This window comes from Paramormyrops kingsleyae, chromosome 19, assembly GCF_048594095.1.
Source record: "Paramormyrops kingsleyae isolate MSU_618 chromosome 19, PKINGS_0.4, whole genome shotgun sequence".
NCBI classification, from domain to species: domain Eukaryota; kingdom Metazoa; phylum Chordata; class Actinopteri; order Osteoglossiformes; family Mormyridae; genus Paramormyrops; species Paramormyrops kingsleyae.
This window is the reverse complement of record NC_132815.1, coordinates 29,630,598-29,651,105: the sequence shown is the minus strand read 5'-3', so window position 1 is coordinate 29,651,105 and position 20,508 is coordinate 29,630,598. Positions and strand designations below refer to the sequence as shown.

The window sequence follows — 20,508 nt, the reverse complement described above, 5'->3', positions numbered from 1 at the left end:
ACCCAAGCGCATAGTGATGGTCTGCTGGGAACGTCTGGCAGAGGCTCCTATTCGCCGGAGCTTCAACTCGCACCTCCAACTGCATACTGGGGGAGGTTGGGGACATTGAGTCTGAATGGACACTGTTCTGGACCGCCATTGTGGAAGTGGCCGTACAGAGCTGTGGCTGCAGGGTGGTCGGTGCCAGTCGTGGCAGTAACCCTCGTACCCGATGGTGGACACCAGAGGTGAGGGGGGCTGTCAAGCTGAAGAAGGAGGCCTACAGGAATTATTAGCCTGGGGGTCTCCGGAAGCAGCTGACAGGTACCGGCAGGCCAGGCGGAACGCGGCTTGGACGGTTGCGGAAGCAAAAACCCGGGCATGGGAGGAGTTTGGTGAGGCCATGGAAAGTGACTTTCGGTCGGCATCAAAAAGGTTCCGGCAAACCATCTGGAATATCAAGAGGGGGAAGCAGCTCCTGTTTCCTACTATTTATAGTGGGGAGGGGGTGCTGTTTACCTCACCTGGGGACATCACCCGGAGGTGGAAGGAATACTTTGAGGACCTCCTCAACCCTGCCTCAAATGCTGGAGGGGACTTGCCCATCACTGGGGCTGAGGTGGCCAGGGTGCTTAAAGAGCTACGTGGTGGCAGGGCCCCGGGGGTGGACGAGATCCATCCAGAGTACCTAAAGGCTCTGGATGTTGTATGGCTGACACGCCTTCTCAACAGCGCATAGAGGTCAGGGACAGTGCCGTTGGATTGGCAGACCAGGGTGGTGGTCCCCTTATTTAAGAGAGGGGACCGGAGGGTGTGTTCCAACTACAGGGGGATCACACTTCTCAGCCTTCCTAGGAAAATCTATTCCGGGGTACTGGAGTGCAGGGTGAGATCGATAGTCGATAATCTCAGATTCAGGAGGAACAATGCTGTTTTCGTCCTGGCCGTGGAATGCTGGACCAGCTTTATACCCTTGCGAGGGTACTGAAGGAGGCCTGGGAGTTTGCCTATCCAGTCTACATGTGTTTTGTGGACTTGGAAAAGACTTACGACCGGGTTCCCCGAGGTGCTCTGTGGGGGGTGCTTCTGAGTATGGGGTCCGGGGTCCACTGTTGTGGGCGATTCAGTCCCTGTATGAACGGAGCAGAAACTTGGTCCACATTGCTGGTAATAAGTCGTTCCAAGTGTTCCCAGTGCGGGTTGGACTCTGCCAGTGCTGCCCTTTGTCATTGGTGCTGTTTATAATATTTATGGACAGGATTTCTAGGTGCAGTCAGGGTGTTGAGGGTGTCCAGTTTGGTGGCCTCAGGATTGCCTCGCTGCTTTTTGCGGACGATGTCGTCCTGTTGCCTTCATCTGTTGGGGAACTCCAGTATGGTTCTGGGGCAGTTCGCAGCCGAGTGCGAAGCGGCGGGGATGAGGATTAGCACCTCCAAGTCCGAGACCATGGTTCTCAGCCAGAAATAGGTGGATTGCCCTCTTCAGGTCAGGGAAGAGGTACTGCCTCAAGTGGCGGAGTTCAAGTATCTCAGGGTCTTGTTCACAAGTGAGGGTAGGCGAGATCGAGAGCTGGACAGACAAATCGGAGCGGCATCTGCAGCGCTTAACCGGTTTGTTGTAGCTAAGAAAGAACTGAGCCGGAAAGCAAAGCTCTCGATCTATTGGTCCATCTTCGTCCCTATCCTCACTTATAGTCATGAGCTATGAGTAATGACCGAAATAATGAGATTGTGAATAAAGGCGGCCGAAATGAGGTTTCTCCGCAGGGTGTCTGGGCTCTCCCTTAGCCCTATGGAGTGAACCAGGGGCCCCTTGCATGGGGAGGCATTTCTTCCCTCTTTGGAATAATTACCTTATAACTTCAGATATAAAAGTCACAGACACATGCCTGATACCCTTTACAATTGATTGTAGGAAGTTCAATAACGAAATGAATAACCTGTGTATAATTTATGGACATGCGAATATAACAAAAACAGCCGGAAAATACAAAAACCTGTCTTTGTGTCTTGGATTTTTGTAAATATTTCAAAAACTACATGATGGAATAGGTCCAATTTTAAAAATCTGGTTCCCAAACTTGTTTTCTACATGTGTGCCCAATTTCATATCATTTGATGCAGCCCAACAGGTTTTACAGAGGAAAGAGCAAATGGTGCAACTGGGAGCCTTTCCTATCCAAAACCTAACCTAAACTAATCTGAAACTTATCCAAAATGGCAATAGTGTAACTAGCAGTGTTTTTTGGGGTAGCAACTTTCTTTCTATATGCATTACCACTTATAGGTCATAAGTAACAATTTGTCACACATCATCACCACACATTTGTAGGAAAATCTATATTTTATTCACACGACTTGTGCCAAACCTATCCAAAATGGCCGCAGTGTAACTAGCAGTGTTTTGGGATAGCGTCTTTCTTTCTAAATGCATTACCACTTATGGGTCATAAGAAACATTTTGTTTCTAACCATAACCCTGCATAACTGTGCCCAAACAAAGCCCGACAAGTGCCCCGCATAACTGTGCCCAAACAAAGCCCGACAAGTGCCCCGCATAACTTTGCCCAAACAAAGCCGACAAGTGCCCCGCATAACTTTGCCCAAACAAAGCCGACAAGTACCGTACATAATGTTGCCCAAACAAAGCCGACAAGTACTGTACATAACTTTGCTCAAACAAGGCCGACAAGTGCCCCGCATAACTTTGCCCAAACAAAGCCCCGCGTAACTTTGCCCAAGTGAAAGCCAAAAGCGCTGCATTACTTTGCACACTTCAAAGCTTGACAAAGGCGATGCGGAACTTTTCCCAATGTACCACAATACAAGTGTTACCAAAGCAAATGTTAATTGTAATTTGCTGAATCACGGAATTATAAAAATCTATAGAATAAAAGAGTTAAATGTAAACTGTAAATAAATGTACTTATGTCGAGCGTTGCATCCTCTCCGCGCAAAAAAGCGTCCTCCTCCATCGAATCAATGGATAAAAGCGACACTTTCTTCCCCCGAACCACTCTTCAAAATCATCTTCTGTGCTTTCTCAACAGTGAAAGTCATCCGAGCCATTTTTCTTCAGTCAAAAAAGTTGTCCGAAAATAACTGGGTAAACTCACGGAGACTACGTGCGCAATGCGTACTCGAGACACTCCCACAAATACTGCACCTGCAGAGAATAAGTTGCGCATTCATGTCCCCAGCGTGAAAAACAATGCCCAATCAGCACATCCCATACCATTTTGCAAACCTTAGACACACCTCTGTTGGATGAAGCAAATGACACTGTAATTTGATGTTCATGTAAAAAGTTTATTATGGTGAAACATAACCATGGGCAAAGGTTCAGTGCATAAAAAATAATGTGCTAGCAGGGAAGCAGAGCATATATCTGAAAAAATACTTGACAATGAAGGATTACAGTGATTGATTTATGTACATAAGAGATCAAGCTTTCAAATGAGGGTAACTTTGTCATTTTATTCATTGGTTTTCTTCTAAAACTCCGAAGATAAAAAACATTGCACGAATGTACAGAATGCCGACTGACATTTTTCCGCGATGAGTGAGCAAGCTATTTGAGAACATTACAGTCATATTTATGGAAAAATGCGTGTTTTGTCTTAATACTGTGACGGTTTATGAAGTATTGGCCGTGAAAGAAATAGTTTGAAGTGCTTAGTTTTAATTTTTTTAACACTTATATTTTACTTCCTGACACTCGACCCGTTTAAAGATGGCTACCATGGTCATTTTATTTTTACTTGTTACAAAAAAACCATGGCACAAAAATTGCGCAACTTTCTAGATTGTCACATCCCGCTCCGTACGATCCCGATGTGTGCCACGCCCCCCTCATTACCTCGTGTTCAGCCCTGATTGTTCTCACCTGTTGCCTGTTCCGTTTACCTAGTCCTGTGTATATTAGTTCGCGTCTCCCCATGTCTGCGAGATCTGTCATTGTATTGTCCATGGATGTCCGTGCCTGTCTGTCCGTCCGCTAATAAACCCCCATTCTACCCGTAAGTTTGGCTCAGCTCGCTTGCTTCCCTGCTCGCCTTACGCCCGAACGTGACAGAATGCCGGATCTCGCACACAGCACAACGCGGGAGACCGAGCACCACCGGCTCGGTCTCCTGCAAGACTTTGTGTTTTGGCGCTCCCAACCCCAAGTACTGGAGGATCCGGTAGCCCTGGAGCTGGCCACCCGGGGCGCGGACCTCCTCACGGAGGAGTGCCCGCCCGGACAGCAGTACCCGCTGCAGAGGGCACGTAAGTGCCTTCGCCGCCTGAGCCAGCGCTTAATTAGCAGCCGGGAGAAGCGGAGCAGAGAGCTGGCGGAAGCAGCTCCAACGCTTTACCTAGGAGCCTGCTCTCTGCTCCCCGCCTGGGACGACTCCACCACTACCCGCCTGCTCGGTCCCAACGGAGAGCAGCCGCCACCGTTTGGGGGAGACCCTTACCGGCCGGAGCGCTTGCAAGGTAAAGGGATCAGCGCCGTAAGAGACGCAATTCCCCGGGTACCAAGAGCCCGTAAAGGAGCAGCACCTGTTTGCTCGGCGCCTCTCCTGCCGCGGGTTCCGGACCTGCCAGCAGCGCCCGCGGCTGCGCTGCCTGCTGCTGCTGTCGCCGCCGATCTGCACGTGGCTGCACTGCCTGCTGCTGTCACCGCCGCTCTGCCCGCGGCACCGCCTGACCCGCCTGTCCTGCCTGACCCGCCTGTCCTGCCTGCAGTCCCTGCAGCTGCCACCGCTCTGCCTGCGGCACTGGCCGCTGCGGCGCCCCCTGCTGGCCGCGTGATGGCGGCGCCCACTGCGGCGCCCCCTGCTGGCCGCGTGATGGCGGCACCCACCGCGGCGCCCCCTGCTGGCCGCTCGCCGGCAGAAGAAGACGCCGCTCTGCCCGTGGCGGCTCCTGCTGGCCACTCGCCTGACCTGCCCTTCTCGCCTGTCCTGCCCGGCCAGCCCTGCTCCTGCTCGCCTGTCCTGCCCGGCCAGCCCTGCTCCTGCTCGCCTGTCCTGCCGGCGCCTGAACTGCCTGTTTCGCCTGTCCTGCCGGCTCCTGAACTGCCTGAGGTGGCCGCGGTTGCGCCCCCTGCTGGCCGCATGATGGCGGCGCCCGCCGAGGCGCCCCCTGCTGGCCGCGTGATGGCGGCGCCCGCCGAGGCGCCTGCAGTGGCCCCTGCTCTGCCTGCAGCGCCCCCTGCTGGCCACTCGCCTGACCTGCCCGTCTGGCCTCTGGCTGCACCGCCTGCGGCCATGCCCGCAGCTGCATCGCCAGCTGCTGCCGCTGCTCTGCCTGCGGCGTCCCCTGTTGGCAGCTCGCCGGTCCAGCCCTGCTTGCCGGTCCAGCCCTGCTTGTCGGCGGCTCCGCCTGCTGCACTGGCCATACCCGTGGCCCCGCCCGAGACTCAGACTCCTGTCCCCGAGGGGGACCTTGAGTGGGATCCCTCGGGGACTGTCCTATGGACCCCAGATCCCTCTCCCTGCAGGGACCCACGCCCCTTAGGACCCCGCCTGTCAGTGTCCCGAAAGGGACGGGGCCATAGGCGTGGGGCCCGGTTCCCACCCGCCCTGCCCCCTGGCTCGCCCTCGCTCGCCTTGGCTGGGGCTCCGGGGCCGCCTGCGGTTCCTCCGGCTCGGGGTTGGCGGTCGCCTCCGGGTCCCCCCCTGGTTCCGCGGTGCCGGTCCTCGGTCGCGCCTCCGGCTCCTTGTCGGTCGCCTCCGGGCCCCCCTGCTCCGGCTGAGCGTCGGACGGCGCCTTCGCCGGCTCCGGCTGCGCCTCCCGCGGCTTCCCCCTCCTGCCTGCCTTCACTGATGTTCCCTCCTGCTCCCTCCGTGTCCCCTCCGTCACTCCCTCATCCCGTTCCCTTGGCCCCTGGGTGGTCCCCTCCTGCTCCCTCCTCCCTCTCCCCTGCGGCCCCTCCGGCCACTGCCCGTCGCCCGCCTGGGCTCCCTCGTGCTCCCCTTGTTCCTCCTCCATTCCCGTCTGTCCCTCCTGCCTTTGTTCCTCGTCCCTCTCTGTCTCCTCCGTTCACTCCTGGCCCTTTTGTTCCGCCTTTCTCCCCTCCTTCTGTGTCTCCCTTCCTGGTTTGTCTGTCCGCCTTCCCGGTTCTGTGTCGTGTCTTGTCTTTCTTCTCGTCCCTGTTCTTGTTCTGCGTCTCCGTTCTGTTCCCTGTTTTTGGTTGACGTTCTGCTTTGTTTTCCAGGTCCTGTTTTCCCGGTTCGTCTCGTCCGTCGCCTCTCCTCTGGCGCGCCCGGTGTGCGCGCCTTTGGGGGGGGGTTCTGTCACATCCTGCTCCGTACGATCCCGATGTGTGCCACGCCCCCCTCATTACCTCGTGTTCAGCCCTGATTGTTCTCACCTGTTGCCTGTTCCGTTTACCTAGTCCTGTGTATATTAGTCCGCGTCTCCCCATGCCTGCGAGATCTGTCATTGTATTGTCCGTGGATGTCCGTGCCTGTCTGTCCGTCCGCTAATAAACCCCCATTCTACCCGTAAGTTTGGCTCAGCTCGCTTGCTTCCCTGCTCGCCTTACGCCCGAACGTGACACAGATATTATCTGAAAGGTTTTTTGTAGTGTAACAAGCCGTTTTTGGTTGATTTGATACATTTGTTTCTTTTATTGAACGTCATTTTTTTTTGTTATTGAAAATTTGGACGTATGCGTCCGAACCACTAGGCGGCGACAGTGAAAGAGTTAGGGATAGGGTGAGAAGTTCGGATATCCGGGAGAGTCTCAGAGTAGAACCGCTGCTTCTCCACGTCGAAAGGAGCCAGTTGAGGTGGTTTGGACATCTGGTGCGGATGCCTCCTGGGCGGCCCCCTGGAGAGGTTTTCCGTGCATGTCCTACAGGCAGACCCAGGACACGCTGGAGGGAGTAGATCTCTCAGCTGGCCTGGGAATGCCTCGGCATCCCCCCCGAAGAGCTGGTAGAGGTAGCTGGGGAGAGGAAGGTCTGGGTGTGGGGTGACTGATGCACAATTTTCTTTATTGTTTTTGAGGGTACACAGTTAAAAATGAAACACAATTAAGTAACTAGTGAAGACAGGTCCCTCCAAGATGGATAATCATATAGTAAGCAGATGTATTTAAAAATAAAAATACAGTGGTACCTCAGTACTCTCATTAGAACTCGAATTTCTTAAAAGTCAAACCAACCAGTTTGAAAAAAAAAATGACCTAGAACTCTGAGATCTGAATCTCAGAAGTCGAACCGTGAACGCCGGCCTAAGATAACTTGTACATGTGGGGAAATGAGTCACGCGGCACGTCTCTCAGCGAAAACAAAGGGTAACGCTTCAGTCTCAGCATTCGCTGTGATAGCATCGTGCATGTTTACACTAGCTGAATACATATATTTAGACAGTAAAAATACATTTAGCCAATGATAGACAGTAACAGTCAGGGGCGTTGCTAGAGATTTTGGGCCCCATGAAAGCATATCATATTAGGCCCCCCAGTCCAAACCAATCCAGTTATTTTCCTAATTTTTTAGGGCCCCTGTCACTCGTCCTAGCTTTCCTCCCCCTTACGGCGCCCCTGGTAACAGTAATTATTATTATATAATAAAATACATTTAAAAATAAAGATTTCTTATTAATTATTTTTATGTTAATAATAAACCATTAATACATTTAATTATAATAATATTGTTGTGCCGAGCAGGGCTGGAATGGAGACAAAGGCGCAGACATATCGGGGAATACTGGAGAAACAAACTGAAATGCGGACTAAATACACAGAACTAATGACAACAACCAGAAACAGCTGATCACACGGGGATCCCACACGACGTTAACGAGGGGGCTTGGCACACGGAAGGAGCAGGCAATCAGGGCAGGACACATTTTTTTTTTTTAAGTTTACACATTGTTTGGATACATTTATTTTCTTACTTTACAAATTACTGTTTTGATAAATGTGCTTAGATGTGTTTAGTGCAGTATATACTCGACTTGTTTTATCCGGTTCATTTTGTGTTTAAATGCTAAAAAAAACATATTTAGGTGTAATTTTTGGGGACCAGGAACCAATTAATTGGTTTTCCATTATTTCTTATGGGGAAAATTTGATCAGAATTCAAACTTTTTATGATTCGAACAGAGTTCTGAGGTACCACTGTATAGTGTAAATTAAAAAATGTATTATTTCGCTGACATTCGCGTTTGTGAGGTACTCTGTCTATGCTAGGAAGAGCTGAAACTCCTTTTAAGTTTTTTTCTTCACAATTTTCGCATTATGTTGGAACTTGCCACAGGCACTAATATAAAAGAAAGTGCTAAATTCCCAGCGGGACCAATGACTTGATAAGTTTTCTTGGGAAGGCCAGAACTGAGAAATAGTCTGGCAAAGTAAATGGACACTTATGGAAATTTATGCAAAAAATGAAAATTTAGAAAGTCATTGCTTGGGATATATTTCACTAAAAAATGGAATTTGGACAATGCTGAATCTAGGTGACAGTTTAGTTAGTTATGAGGGCAGATTTGAATTCTCCCCATGGATGATTATAAAAAGCATTGGCATGTAGTCCCTGTTGCATTGAGGGACGTGTACATGCAAACTAGGTCAGGATCAACTAGATGCACACACTGCCTAAAATGAGCCTCATTAGTATTCACTATTCCGGTTTTCAACAGGCCTTTACCTATTCTTCCTAAGACAGCCAAATTCAATATCTTATTTAAGGATGCATTTATACAGTGCTGCTTGAAAGTATGTGAGCAGTTTAGATGTTTCTGTTGTTTTACCGTATTTTTCTTATTTTATCATCACTAGTTTTTATGTGGGGGCGGCATGGTGGTGCGGTGGTTAGCACTGTTGCCTCACACCTGGGTTCAAGTCTCCGCCTGGGTTACATGTGTGTGGAGTTTGCATGTTCTCCCCGTGTCATTGTGGGGTTTCCTCCGGGCACTCCGGTTTCCCCCCACACTCCAAAGACATGCTGAGGCTAATTGGAGTTACTCAATTGCCCGTAGGTGTGCTTGTGTGAGTGAATGGTGTGTGAGTGTGCAGGGTTGTCCAGGGTTGTTCCCTGCCCCGTGCCCATTGCTTCCGGGATAGGCTCCAGACCCCCCGCAACCCAGTAGGATAAGTGGGTTGGAAGATGGATGGATAGTTTTTATGTATGAAATGTCAGATATATGTTTATCAATTGCATGTACTTGTTTAATGGGGACTTGTTTAAGTAGCCCAAAAACTACATGAAACATGGAATTAGTGTATGTGTAAAACTACTAATACTGTTGCACATGTTAAATTTTCAGTTTTTGTTAAATAAACCATCTTTGTTTAATTAAATAATGAAAACATATCTCTTTTTGTGTGTGTGTCCATTATTTGGAAGGTGTACTTTACAAATTGGGATTTGGATGTATGGTTATTTTAATGTTTTTTTACAAAAACAGTGACCATGTCTGGAGGGTTCACAAACTTGCAAGCAGCACTTTATATAACACAAGAACTTGTTTTACTGGGAATTTCCATAAGTCAGGAAAATACAATTTTTATTTATTTTACAGTTGGCCCTTTTGCATTGTGACTTTTGTGGTTTCGATATATCGCAGGGTTGGAATAAGAAAATCAAATGGGAATTTTTTTGAATTTTTGGGAGTTTTGGAAAAGCCGCGGATGAAACGCGAAGGCCAACAGACGACACACAAAAAGTTTATTAACTGATAAATGCATAAAATATACATACAGTGCTGGTTTGGAGGACACCAAGTGTGTTTACGGCAGCCTCTTACGTGCTATCTCATGTTTGTCATTTTTTAAATTTGCTCACCAAGGGGACCAACAAGTAGTATGTGGTTTATCCAGATCGCATAGGGCCTATGCCCCTAGCTCCTGTGATGTAGAAGGGTTAATTGTATTTATAAATGGTGATGTGTAGAAAAACATATGAACAATAAAGTTCTCTCACAGTGTTACGTCGCGTGCAGGCGAGCGGAGAAGCGGGCGAGCGGGGAAGCAAGCGAGTCGAGCCGTGATTACGGGTAGAAACGGGGTTTATTTGCAGGGAAACTAACAATACGGCAGACAACATCAATGACGGATCTGGGGAAACTAACTCAGATGTGGACTAAATACACAGGACAGGCTAAACATAACAGGCAACAGGTGATTACAATCGGGAAGTGACATGCGGTAAGGAGGGGGGTGTGGCACACAGGAGGATCGGACGAGCAGGTCATGACATACAGGTTTTTCTAGAGTCGATCACCTACTGATTATAGGTCCATAAACATAAATGCTATATGATAATGCTACTTACCGTAAGACTATGGTCATGGCCCAGATTTTATTGGCACTGTAATACTTGAAAATGATAATTTACAAAGTATTGTCAAAACCTTAGTTTGCTGTTGCCATTTACAAACAAATTGTTAATTTCCAAATCCTGGATCTGGGAATGGTGTTTTTTTTTAGAACTAATTAAGATATAATTAATGTCTAATATACCTCTTTCAAATTATAGCAACATTACTCCTTTCTCTGGATATAAGACAATAAAATCAAATGTGTAATTACCTATACCCAAGTTTGACAAGGGTTAATGAACAATACATAAGGCTAGGTTTGCATAATATATACAGAGTAATACATTCTCTTTTGGCCATTGATACTGGGGTTAAATTTCTACTGAGAAAAACTGATCAAAATATTTGAGAAGAATACAAGAGAACAAATGAGAATACGCATGAAAATGAATAGTCTTGTGATGAGTAGAAAGCCTAAATCGTCACCTCATTTTCATTGTGACTGCAGCTCCACCAACCTTGGCAGTGGGGGGTGACATCATCGTCAGGGGTCTCCTGTGTGGTGTCACCTTTCATTTATTTATTGGTGTCTGAGTCTGCCAGCCTCTGCGGTGGAAAGTACAGCTCAGCCTGTGGGGGTCTTCCTCTCGTGGGCTTGGTGTTAATATCAGGTTCCTGGATGCAATGTGCACACGTCATACACTGGCCAATGAGGAATGTCATGACCTGTTAGTGAACAACTTAGTGATGACAGGCCTGAGTGTGAGTGCAGAGAAAAGGCCGAACACACACACACGCACACACACATAATCACTGTTTGTATTGCATAACATGCATTTAACTTGTTTTTATTCAATTTGTAACAGGTTAGACATCTAACTATTAAGTAATATGTGCTAAAATACAAATTGATTAATAGGAAATGCTTGAGTTTTTTCTTTGATGTCAGCATCTCCTTTAAGAATTGGACTTGGGTGTGCCCTGCACAAACCTAGCACTGGATCTAGTTACAGTCTTCTTTTATCCCTCGATATAACAGCAGTGTTGGGTGTGTTAAAGAAAACTATGGATACTACTTCTACCACTAAATGTATTACTAACATAGCTGGAACATGATTTTGGTAGAATGATGTTTTTCTCTGGGGTGGCACAGTGGTTAGCACTGTTGCCTCAAACCTCTGGGACCAGGGTTGAAGTCTCTGCCATGGCTCAGTGTGTGGAGTTTGCATCTTCTCGTGTCATCATGGAGTTTCCTCTGGGTACTCCAGTTACCAAATTATGCATGTGTGAGTGAATGATGTGTGAGGGTGCCCTGCAATGCCTCCAGGATAGACTCTGGACACTCCACAACTCTGAACAGGATGAGTGGTTACAGAAGATGGATGGATGTTTCTTTTTTCTTTTTTTGAAGAATGTTTTGTTTATCTTTATTAAGTTAGTTAAGATTTATAAACTGTTCCTTTTTTTAATATATATACACTCACCTAAAGGATTATGAGGAACACCTGTTCAATTTCTCATTAATGCAATTATCTAATCAACCAATCACATGGCAGTTTCTTCAATGCATTTAGGGGTGTGGTCCTGGTCAAGACAATCTCCTGAACTCCAAACTGGATGTCAGAACGGGAAAGAAAGGTGATTTAAGCAATTTTGAGCGTGGCATGGTTGTTGGTGCCAGATGGGCCGGTCTGAGTATTTCACAATCTGCTCAGTTACTGGGATTTTCACGCACAACCATTTCTAGGGTTTACAAAGAATGGTGTGCAAAGGGAAAAACATCCAGTATGCGGCAGTCCTGTGGGCGAAAATGCCTTGTTGATGCTAGAGGTCAGAGGAGAATGGGCCGACTGATTCAAGCTGACAGAAGAGCAACTTTGACTGAAATAACCACTCGTTACAACCGAGGTATGCAGCAAAGCATTTGTGAAGCCACAACATGCACAACCTTGAGGCGGATGGGCTACAACAGCAGAAGACCCCACCGGGTACCACTCATCTCCACTACAAATAGGAAAAAGAGGTTACAATTTGCACGAGCTCACCAAAATTGGACAGTTGAAGACTGGAAAAATGTTGCCAGGTCTGATGAGTCTCGATTTCTGTTGAGACATTCAAATGGTAGAGTCAGAATTTGGCGTAATTTGAATTTGGCAGAATGAGAACATGGATCCATCATGCCTTGTTACCACTGTGCAGGCTGGTGGTGTAATAGTGTGGGGGATGTTTTCTTGGCACACTTTAGGCCCCTTAGTGCCAATTGGGCATCATTTAAATGCCACGGCCTACCTGAGCATTGTTTCTGACCATGTCCATCCCTTTATGACCACCATGTACCCATCCTCTGATGGCTACTTCCAGCAGGATAATGCACCATGTCACAAAGCTCGAATCATTTCAAATTGGTTTCTTGAACATGACAATGAGTTCACTGTACTAAAATGGCCCCCACAGTCACCAGATCTCAACCCAATAGAGCATCTTTGGGATGTGGTGGAACGGGAGCTTCGTGCCCTGGATGTGCATCCCACAAATCTCCATCAACTGCAAGATGCTATCCTATCAATATGGGCCAACATTTCTAAAGAATGCTTTCAGCACCTTGTTGAATCAATGCCACGTAGAATTAAGGCAGTTCTGATGGCGAAAGGGGATCAAACACCGTATTAGTATGGTGTTCCTAATAATCCTTTAGGTGAGTGTATATTAAGGACCCGCCACCACCCCCCCTCGTCGGAGGACAACTTTATATTTAATTCCAATTATGTATAAAGAAAGATTTCTCTAGACAGGCCCACATCCACCCCATCCCTAATATTGTGATAGCCGTAATATTGTGAAGTAAACTGTTCCATACGTAGAGTAATATTCTAGCAATTCATTGGTGTTCTGTGATCTGGCCGATTCTAACCACAATGTAGAAAGGGTGGCGTGGAAGGTTTGTTCATCACTATGCAAAATTCAAGATCACATGATGAGATGCTTTGAACATTGCCTGAGAAAAGAGTGCAGTACCAAGATGATAAAATAGCAACCAACCCAAACATTTCTTGGAAATCATAAATGGACATAAATATTGTTCCAAGCAAGCTAAAAGGAGATTAACATCTTTCTAGACATGGAGATGGTTAAAGATGGAGAGAATCAGTGACACCTGGCAACCCTCCTGCTTGTGCTGCTTTAAATCGCATGATCATTTTGGCGTTAACACAGGGAGGGTGGCAGCTGGCTGGTGTTGTAACCTGTTGGTTATTTCAAATACTAGGAGAATGGGCTGTTCACAGGAATGTCTCACCTGAGTTGCACCAGCATAATATCAAAATGGTGAAACACTGTGTACTGTTCCCTAAAAACACATAAATGTAAGGTGTTTAAGGATGGTTACTTTTGGGAAGAAAACTCTGAATAACTGTTTATTGAATAATGCCATATTAAGAATGAATAAAACCAAGGTTCTCTAAAACCTGCAAAACACTGCAGTTGCCACATTTCGGGAGTCAGAGCAATAACAACTGAAACATTTGTGTTTTTTAAGTGATTTAAGAAATTATTGTTCATGTAACCTTGAAATTACTGTGTTTGACACAAGTTTCTGAGAAAATCATTTGAGAGCAGGCAGACTTGGTTTTATTGTATTACATCAGAGTGCACTATGGGCTTAACTCTCATCAAAATTGGGGCCAGACAACTATTACAAGGAAGTGAACTTGCAATTTAAAGATAGTCTTTCCTTCATAGCATTCAGTATCAGATGGTCATCCATGGCAATATGGAGGTAGAAGGTGTGAATATGCAGAATTCAGGCAAAGCCAGGTTCCTTCAGTGGTAACGTCACCATCACATCTCCTATTTATAGTCAAGCACCATTGCGACCAATCAGCATATTTACTGGTGAGTCAGGAGGAAGGAGAGTTCAGCCCACAAACACAGCACTGAAAGAAAGAAAGAAAGAAAGAAAGGGAGGGAAAGGGAAGAGAAAGAAGGGGAAAGGAAAGTGAGGGGAAAGGGAGGGGGAAGGAAATTAAAGGAAGGGATGGAAAGGACAGAAAAGAAAAGGAATGGACAGGAAAGGAAAGGAAAAGACTGGAAAGGAAAGGAAGAGAAATGGGAAATGACAGTGTCATTATATAATATAATATAAACACACAGTACATAAACAAACACACACACTCATACAGAAAGAGACAGCTGGCCCACTTGTTTGATAGCTGTGAACCGCCCACCCACCACGCCCATGGAGATATGATATTCTGCTGGGAATGACAGATAGCTGGCCTCTCCACTGGCTCTGGCTGAGAGACAGGGAGAGAGAGAGAGAAAGAGAGAGAGAGAGCATAACTGCAGTCTCACAGCGGACAAAGAGAGGGAGGGCTTAATGGAGAGAGAGAAAGAGCAGTTTTAGACAGGTTGAGAGAGAGCGAGAGAGAGAGAGAGAGAGAGGAGAGTGTTCAGGCAGGGAAGACTGGATCCCCTGGGCAGTAAGGAAGGAATCGGACAGATATATGGATATCTGCTAGCTAACTGGAACCCAGCTGACATTTAAAGGCTGGGTGAAAACCCAGAGGGTGGGTCGCATCCCAGCACCTCCACTGCTGGGTGCACAACACTGCGGACAGCAGCATGGTCACTGGAGGCATCTCCTGTATGCAGCAATCCATCAGCATGTGGGGGGGGATGTCCCAGTGGCCCTCACGCAGGACGACCGCATTCTGAGCTGCCAGGGAGCCCTGTCTGGCCCGGGAACACGCCCCCAAGCGCGCATCATGCTGCCGGCACGGTGGCTCTCCCCTCACACGCGGACCTCGCCCCATTTCCAGCCCCGAGACACAGGCGAACACGCCGTTCTGCTCTTAGCCTGCAACGCTGATGAGTGCTGACTGGCTAATGGATTGGAAGGAACTGTGAGTAAACCTCTCTTTCTCTCATACATCTCATTTCCATAATCAGCAGCTGCCAATGCTGGATGCGCTGTTCTCTGTGCTATCTCTGCCAGCTCACTGTTAGCCTTGGTGACGCACTGAATTGTCTGGGGCGTGTGTTCCATCGGTAGCAGGGCTGAGAGTTTCTCTTCATCCTAAGGATGGCTACAAACTGCAGACATCCCCTACAGTCTGCTTCAGCTTGTTCTCTCTCTTCCAAGGTGGAGGTCATGCAGAGAAAATCCCAACTTCGTTTGATCAACATTTCTCCATCTAATAAAAAAAGAATATAGAAATATATCAGATATGGAAATTATGATCATTCTCCTGACATATGCATTATATTTTAAGGTTAATAATAGCTGTTTGCAAAAGAAGCATCAGTTATACAAATTATAATGAAGCACTGCATTACTCATGCATGCTATAATGAAAAGGTGGCACTGTTACAGACCTTTAAATTGATCATGTAATCACAGACATCAGTTAAAGGAAGAACAGGGTAATAATGGTTTGTTTTTTGTCAGATTTACTCAGTCCCATAAGAGAGGCAGGGGGCATCACTGAAAAGAGGAGGGAGCAATAATGTTTTAAGAAACTCAGAGGGGGGAAGTAATGCATGTGTGAAAAAGGGGGTAAATGCACAAGCCCCAAAGGAGGCAGCTGGGCCTTCGAGGGAACAGCACTAACTGTCATATAGTGCCGCCAATCACATTAGTAATGCAAAACCTAGCATCATATTTTATATTAATGAAACAATCTTGTTTGCTCACTGCTCTGTTATATGACTGGAGCTAAAATCTGTGATTTCACCATAGATTCAAATAGTTGCAGTGTTATATTCTGTATTTTGGAAATCATGTTTTGAGTGTAATGTAATGTGTAATGTTTTTTGATCCCAAACAATGACATTTGATAGTTTCTGCTTTAGTTTCTATATTTATAGTATGTGGCTCCAGAAATATTGTCAGATAATAATTCTGAAAATCAGAAGATAATCCGTGGAGAAACACAAGCTGAACAAAATGTGCTGTTCTTCTCTTTTTGGTTAGATCTCTAGTTATGGACCCAAAGCTCAGTCCCTAACTGCATCTCTTAATGCATGTCCACTTGCTAAGTGTACCATGATTGATGAAGCATGGGGTGGGAGTTGGGGGGGTTGTTATCTTATTAGTAGGCCCTTCATGAGACATACAGATTAAAATGTGCGGGATGATGGCCTAATGGCTGACTACCACACTGGCTTCAATTCCTCCTTTCCAGTCACCTACATTTTACCCTGTCCCCAATAGTGAGAGAACAGACCACAGCCCCTCCCCCCTCCTCAGATAACACCTCCAAAACACAATGACCCAACAGGTGCATTGCATCCAAACAGGAATATAATGATCTGTTCTTTATTACTGCTGTTTTGGGTTCCCATTGTTTTAGGAGGTTTATTCAAAATACATCACAGCCATATAAGAACATCTGATTTATGGGCAACTCGTACTTAAAGACTGCTATACAGCCTATTATATTAAAAATTCAGGTTAAATACAAAGGTTCATAATAACGAACCCACACTACTTTGTGACTCTTGTGGAAACACTGCATGGCCTCAGTGGTTCATTGGCTCAAAGTACGATACAGTACCATATGTAATTACTTTATTTTATTTACAGTATTATTACTGTATCATTATTATTATGTACTGTATTATAATTTTTCTGACTTAAAGACAGATTTAGGGAACGGATCTCATTCATAACCTGGGGACTGTCTGTATGTATTAGCAATCACTTAAGGAAATTATAGATAAGTAGAAATAAGGTCAGATAAAGCTACGGAAATAAATAATAATAAATTAATAGTTATCTTCTATTAAAGAGGAATCTCAAAGTGTAGATATGAATGAAGTGGTTTGCTGGCAGTTCAATGCCACCTGTCCCTTTTGAACATCTAGCACATTTTTATAGGGGATAATTTCCTTCACATTGCCGCTGAAAAGCTTGGGTATGTGGTTCTCCCATCTCTGCTATGCATTTGTCAAATATTCTAGATCAGTGTTGCCCAATCCGGTCCTCAGGGATCCACAGATGGTCCACATTTTGGTGAGGGAGCAAAAACATGGACTGTCTGTGGTTTCCCAAGGACCAGATAAGGAAACGTTGCTCTAGAATATTAGTGATTGACCTCTGTCTTAACACCAGCACATCTTCCTCACTGTCGCTCTGTGCATTCCCTGCAGAGCAGCCCAAAAACTGAACCTCTCTTCCAAGAGGAAGAAGAGCCACCCTCCCTGCCCCCACATCCAGGGGCCTTCCCTCTACCCAACTAATTTCCGGGGAATCCTGCAGCATGCACCGCCTGCTGTTCCCCCACACCTCCTCAGGTCATTAGTCAAGGACAAGAATGGACCAGGTCTAGGAAAGGTGAGGAAGACACACCTCATACTCTCACACATACTCATTGCTAAGACATGTGTTACACAGGATGGCTTGAAAATACCTAAAAATTAAAACTTGCTATGATCTCCTTACAACGACACCCAACTAGTGATGTCAAGAAACAAGAAGTTTAATGATCTAGCACAGTTTTAATACAAAAGCAAAACAATAATGCAAGTTGTTATGGAGTGGCAGCACCAAGAACAGAGAATTGAACAACCAATAAATACTCTTACCACGTCTGTGGTCAGCAACAGCACCAAATAAAATGACAAACTACACACACACACAATACAAGGACAACAAAGTCTTTCCTACCTACTCTCAAAAGGGGGTAGAAAAAAGAACAAGGAGCGGTGACCACCATAAGCCTAGTGTACTAGATGGTCCAGGAACCTAACAGATTGTAGACGGTTGATTGAAAGCTGCATGATCAGTAAATCAATCATAAGCAGCAAGTCTAAGTCTAGCCAGCGGCTGGTACACTCAATCCACAAAAGAACTCAGCAAGAACCAAGCCATGCCCCAAAGAACACAAGTCTCTGTTCTTGTGGATCTTCAGGTCATTTTTATTTTATGCACCTCTTCACAGCCAGGTGCACCTCGTTACTGAATGTACAGCCAGGTGCAGGTCATTTCCTCTCCCAAGACAGGAGCAGCCTATGCTCCCTCTGCAGGCCAAAAGGAACAGTACACACACAAACCCACCACAGGGCTGTATCAGTAATGACAGTGTGTATAGTTGTATCATGTGCCACCACCAGACCCTACAGTCTTTTGGCACCACACATGCTTTTATTAGAGTTGATGCAGTGCTTGGGCTGAGCAGGCTGTACCAAGCTGTCTCTGGCTGCTTTTACACCAGCACATATAATTGATGAATAAAACACACAAATACCTTGCCTCTGTGCTGGGTTTAAATCATGCTTAGAAGAATGCATAGCATAATCAGACTCAAACATACAGCAGAGTAGCTGCATCGTGTACTCTTTCATATATACAAAATAAGACAAAATAGTTTTACATAATTTCGACAGTGATGGAGGTTTTTCTTTAACATTTTAAATCGCAAAGTGCTAATATTTCATTCATTCATGAATAATTGATGTACAAATAATTTCTAGTGGGCCTTGATACGGCCTCATGAGGGAATAAATGAAATACATTTGAGGTAAATTGAGTACATTGGAAATGTATCTCCAAAGAAGAAGGATGAACTGTGCTTCTCTCAGAGATCTGAGAAGGACCATGTGACTCAGGCACCACCCACAGGCCTTCAGGATGTCGCTTAAACACTTCACTATAGATCTGTGGTTTTATCCTGTTCTTACTGAAGGAAATCACAAAAAATAGCTATGATGCTCATTCTGCTCTGCTGCTTCCTGCATCCATTTCCCATAGTGCCCCATGACGGCATCACAGTGTATGAGCTGGCGGCACCATCTGCCAAAGGGCCGGATTCATGTTGTTTGAGTTCCTGTATGTCACATAGTCATTACTTCCTGGCACTGAATGGGATGAGGGCCAGCAGACCAAAGCCGGAGGGGTGGGAGTAGATAACCTTATACTGCTCCACAGTTACTCTACAGATGCTCCTGTGTCTTTAGACAAGCTGTGTCTCTCAATTATGGGTTAGGGTTAGGGCACAATATTTCGCAATTCAAAAACATGATGATATGCACCGTAGGGGTTTAGCGATGCACTATGGCACAAAATTATTTATTAATGGTAACACAAGAGGACACCTTGAGATTTTATTTTTGCATTTTGCACTGGAGTCTGTAGCATAAGAAAAAAAACTGCAAGAAAAAAGTAAAGGTTTGAAACCAGCTTTTTGTAAGTGTACATGCTTCAAAAGGAAGAAATGAGAACTGTGACATCTTAGTTTGTTTTCAGTCTTATGTTGTTGAATACATTGTGAGTGTATTGAACCGTGACTTCCAAATTGTCCATTGAACCAAATCATGAGTATACGGTATTTTTACTCTCCTAATATCAATAGTGCCTGACAATTATTTTCTGATCCACATTTGATTAATTGGTACATGGGCAAGGAAATAGAGATGTAGAGGAAAACCAAATGGATACAGGGTGGTCAGCTTTGGTCAGCTGGCTGGTGGTATTATTACATTGTACATAGTCTGTAGGATTTGCAGACCACCTCAACACTTTTGATGTGACTAATTTTAGATTTATGATGGAATAATATAGATTTGGTGTAAGATTTCTTGCGTGAGTATAAGAATCTGAAAATATGAGTGTCACACCAGAAGTGTGACAGCTGGAAACCCTGTAGATAAATGTTAAAACAAGTAAAAATTCACGATTTGTACACAATATTCCAGTTGCTTCATTTTGTAATAGACAGCATGTCACATTAATCTTAATTTTAGCCTGCTTTGCTATTCAGTCCTAATACTTATCCAGTTATTCACATTATGATATAGCTTCATCAACATGTTACTTCATTTGAGCCATCCCGTTACACACCTGTACAGCAGATAACTTCACTGTTAGTATTCATTAGTCATTAGACAACTGCCCATTACTGAGTGTTAGCTATGGCTTTAGCTACCTTTAGCCTTCATATTAGCCACATTAGCGAGTTTTACAGGAAGTTAAAGCAAATGGAACTTTTATGAGTGAAATCTGTTCATGGTAACAAGCAGTATTATCTATTCTTCATGCCTCATAAGAATGCTGATTGGTACATATAACAGCAACAGTAGGAAAATCAATTCTTCAGGTCCAAGGCAGATGGGACAGTTTGCTGCTAAATACAGCTTCAAAAAATAAACAAATGGAAGACAAATGGAAAGTTGGTTAAACATCTCATTTACTGAAAATACTTGATCTGACCAGCCATAGATTTATGGTTCCATCGCTATTAAATAGGCTATTGATCCAGGTATGTAAATAGAG

General features: G+C 45.5%; 1 protein-coding gene across 3 annotated transcripts in view; it reads left to right on the top strand.

Annotated features, from left to right (window-relative positions):
* The first annotated feature begins 14,688 nt into the window (after nucleotides 1-14,688).
* LOC111839645 (kinesin-like protein KIF26A) overlaps nucleotides 14,689-20,508 on the top strand; it is a 31,447-nt gene continuing 25,627 nt past the window's right edge. For all 3 annotated transcript variants that reach the window (XM_072702941.1, XM_023803730.2, XM_023803728.2), the window contains exons 1-2: nucleotides 14,689-15,139; nucleotides 17,388-17,571. In XM_072702941.1, the coding sequence (XP_072559042.1) occupies nucleotides 15,105-15,139; nucleotides 17,388-17,571 (219 nt within the window). In that variant the 5' untranslated portion in view covers nucleotides 14,689-15,104. The remainder of the gene's footprint in view (nucleotides 15,140-17,387; nucleotides 17,572-20,508) is intronic.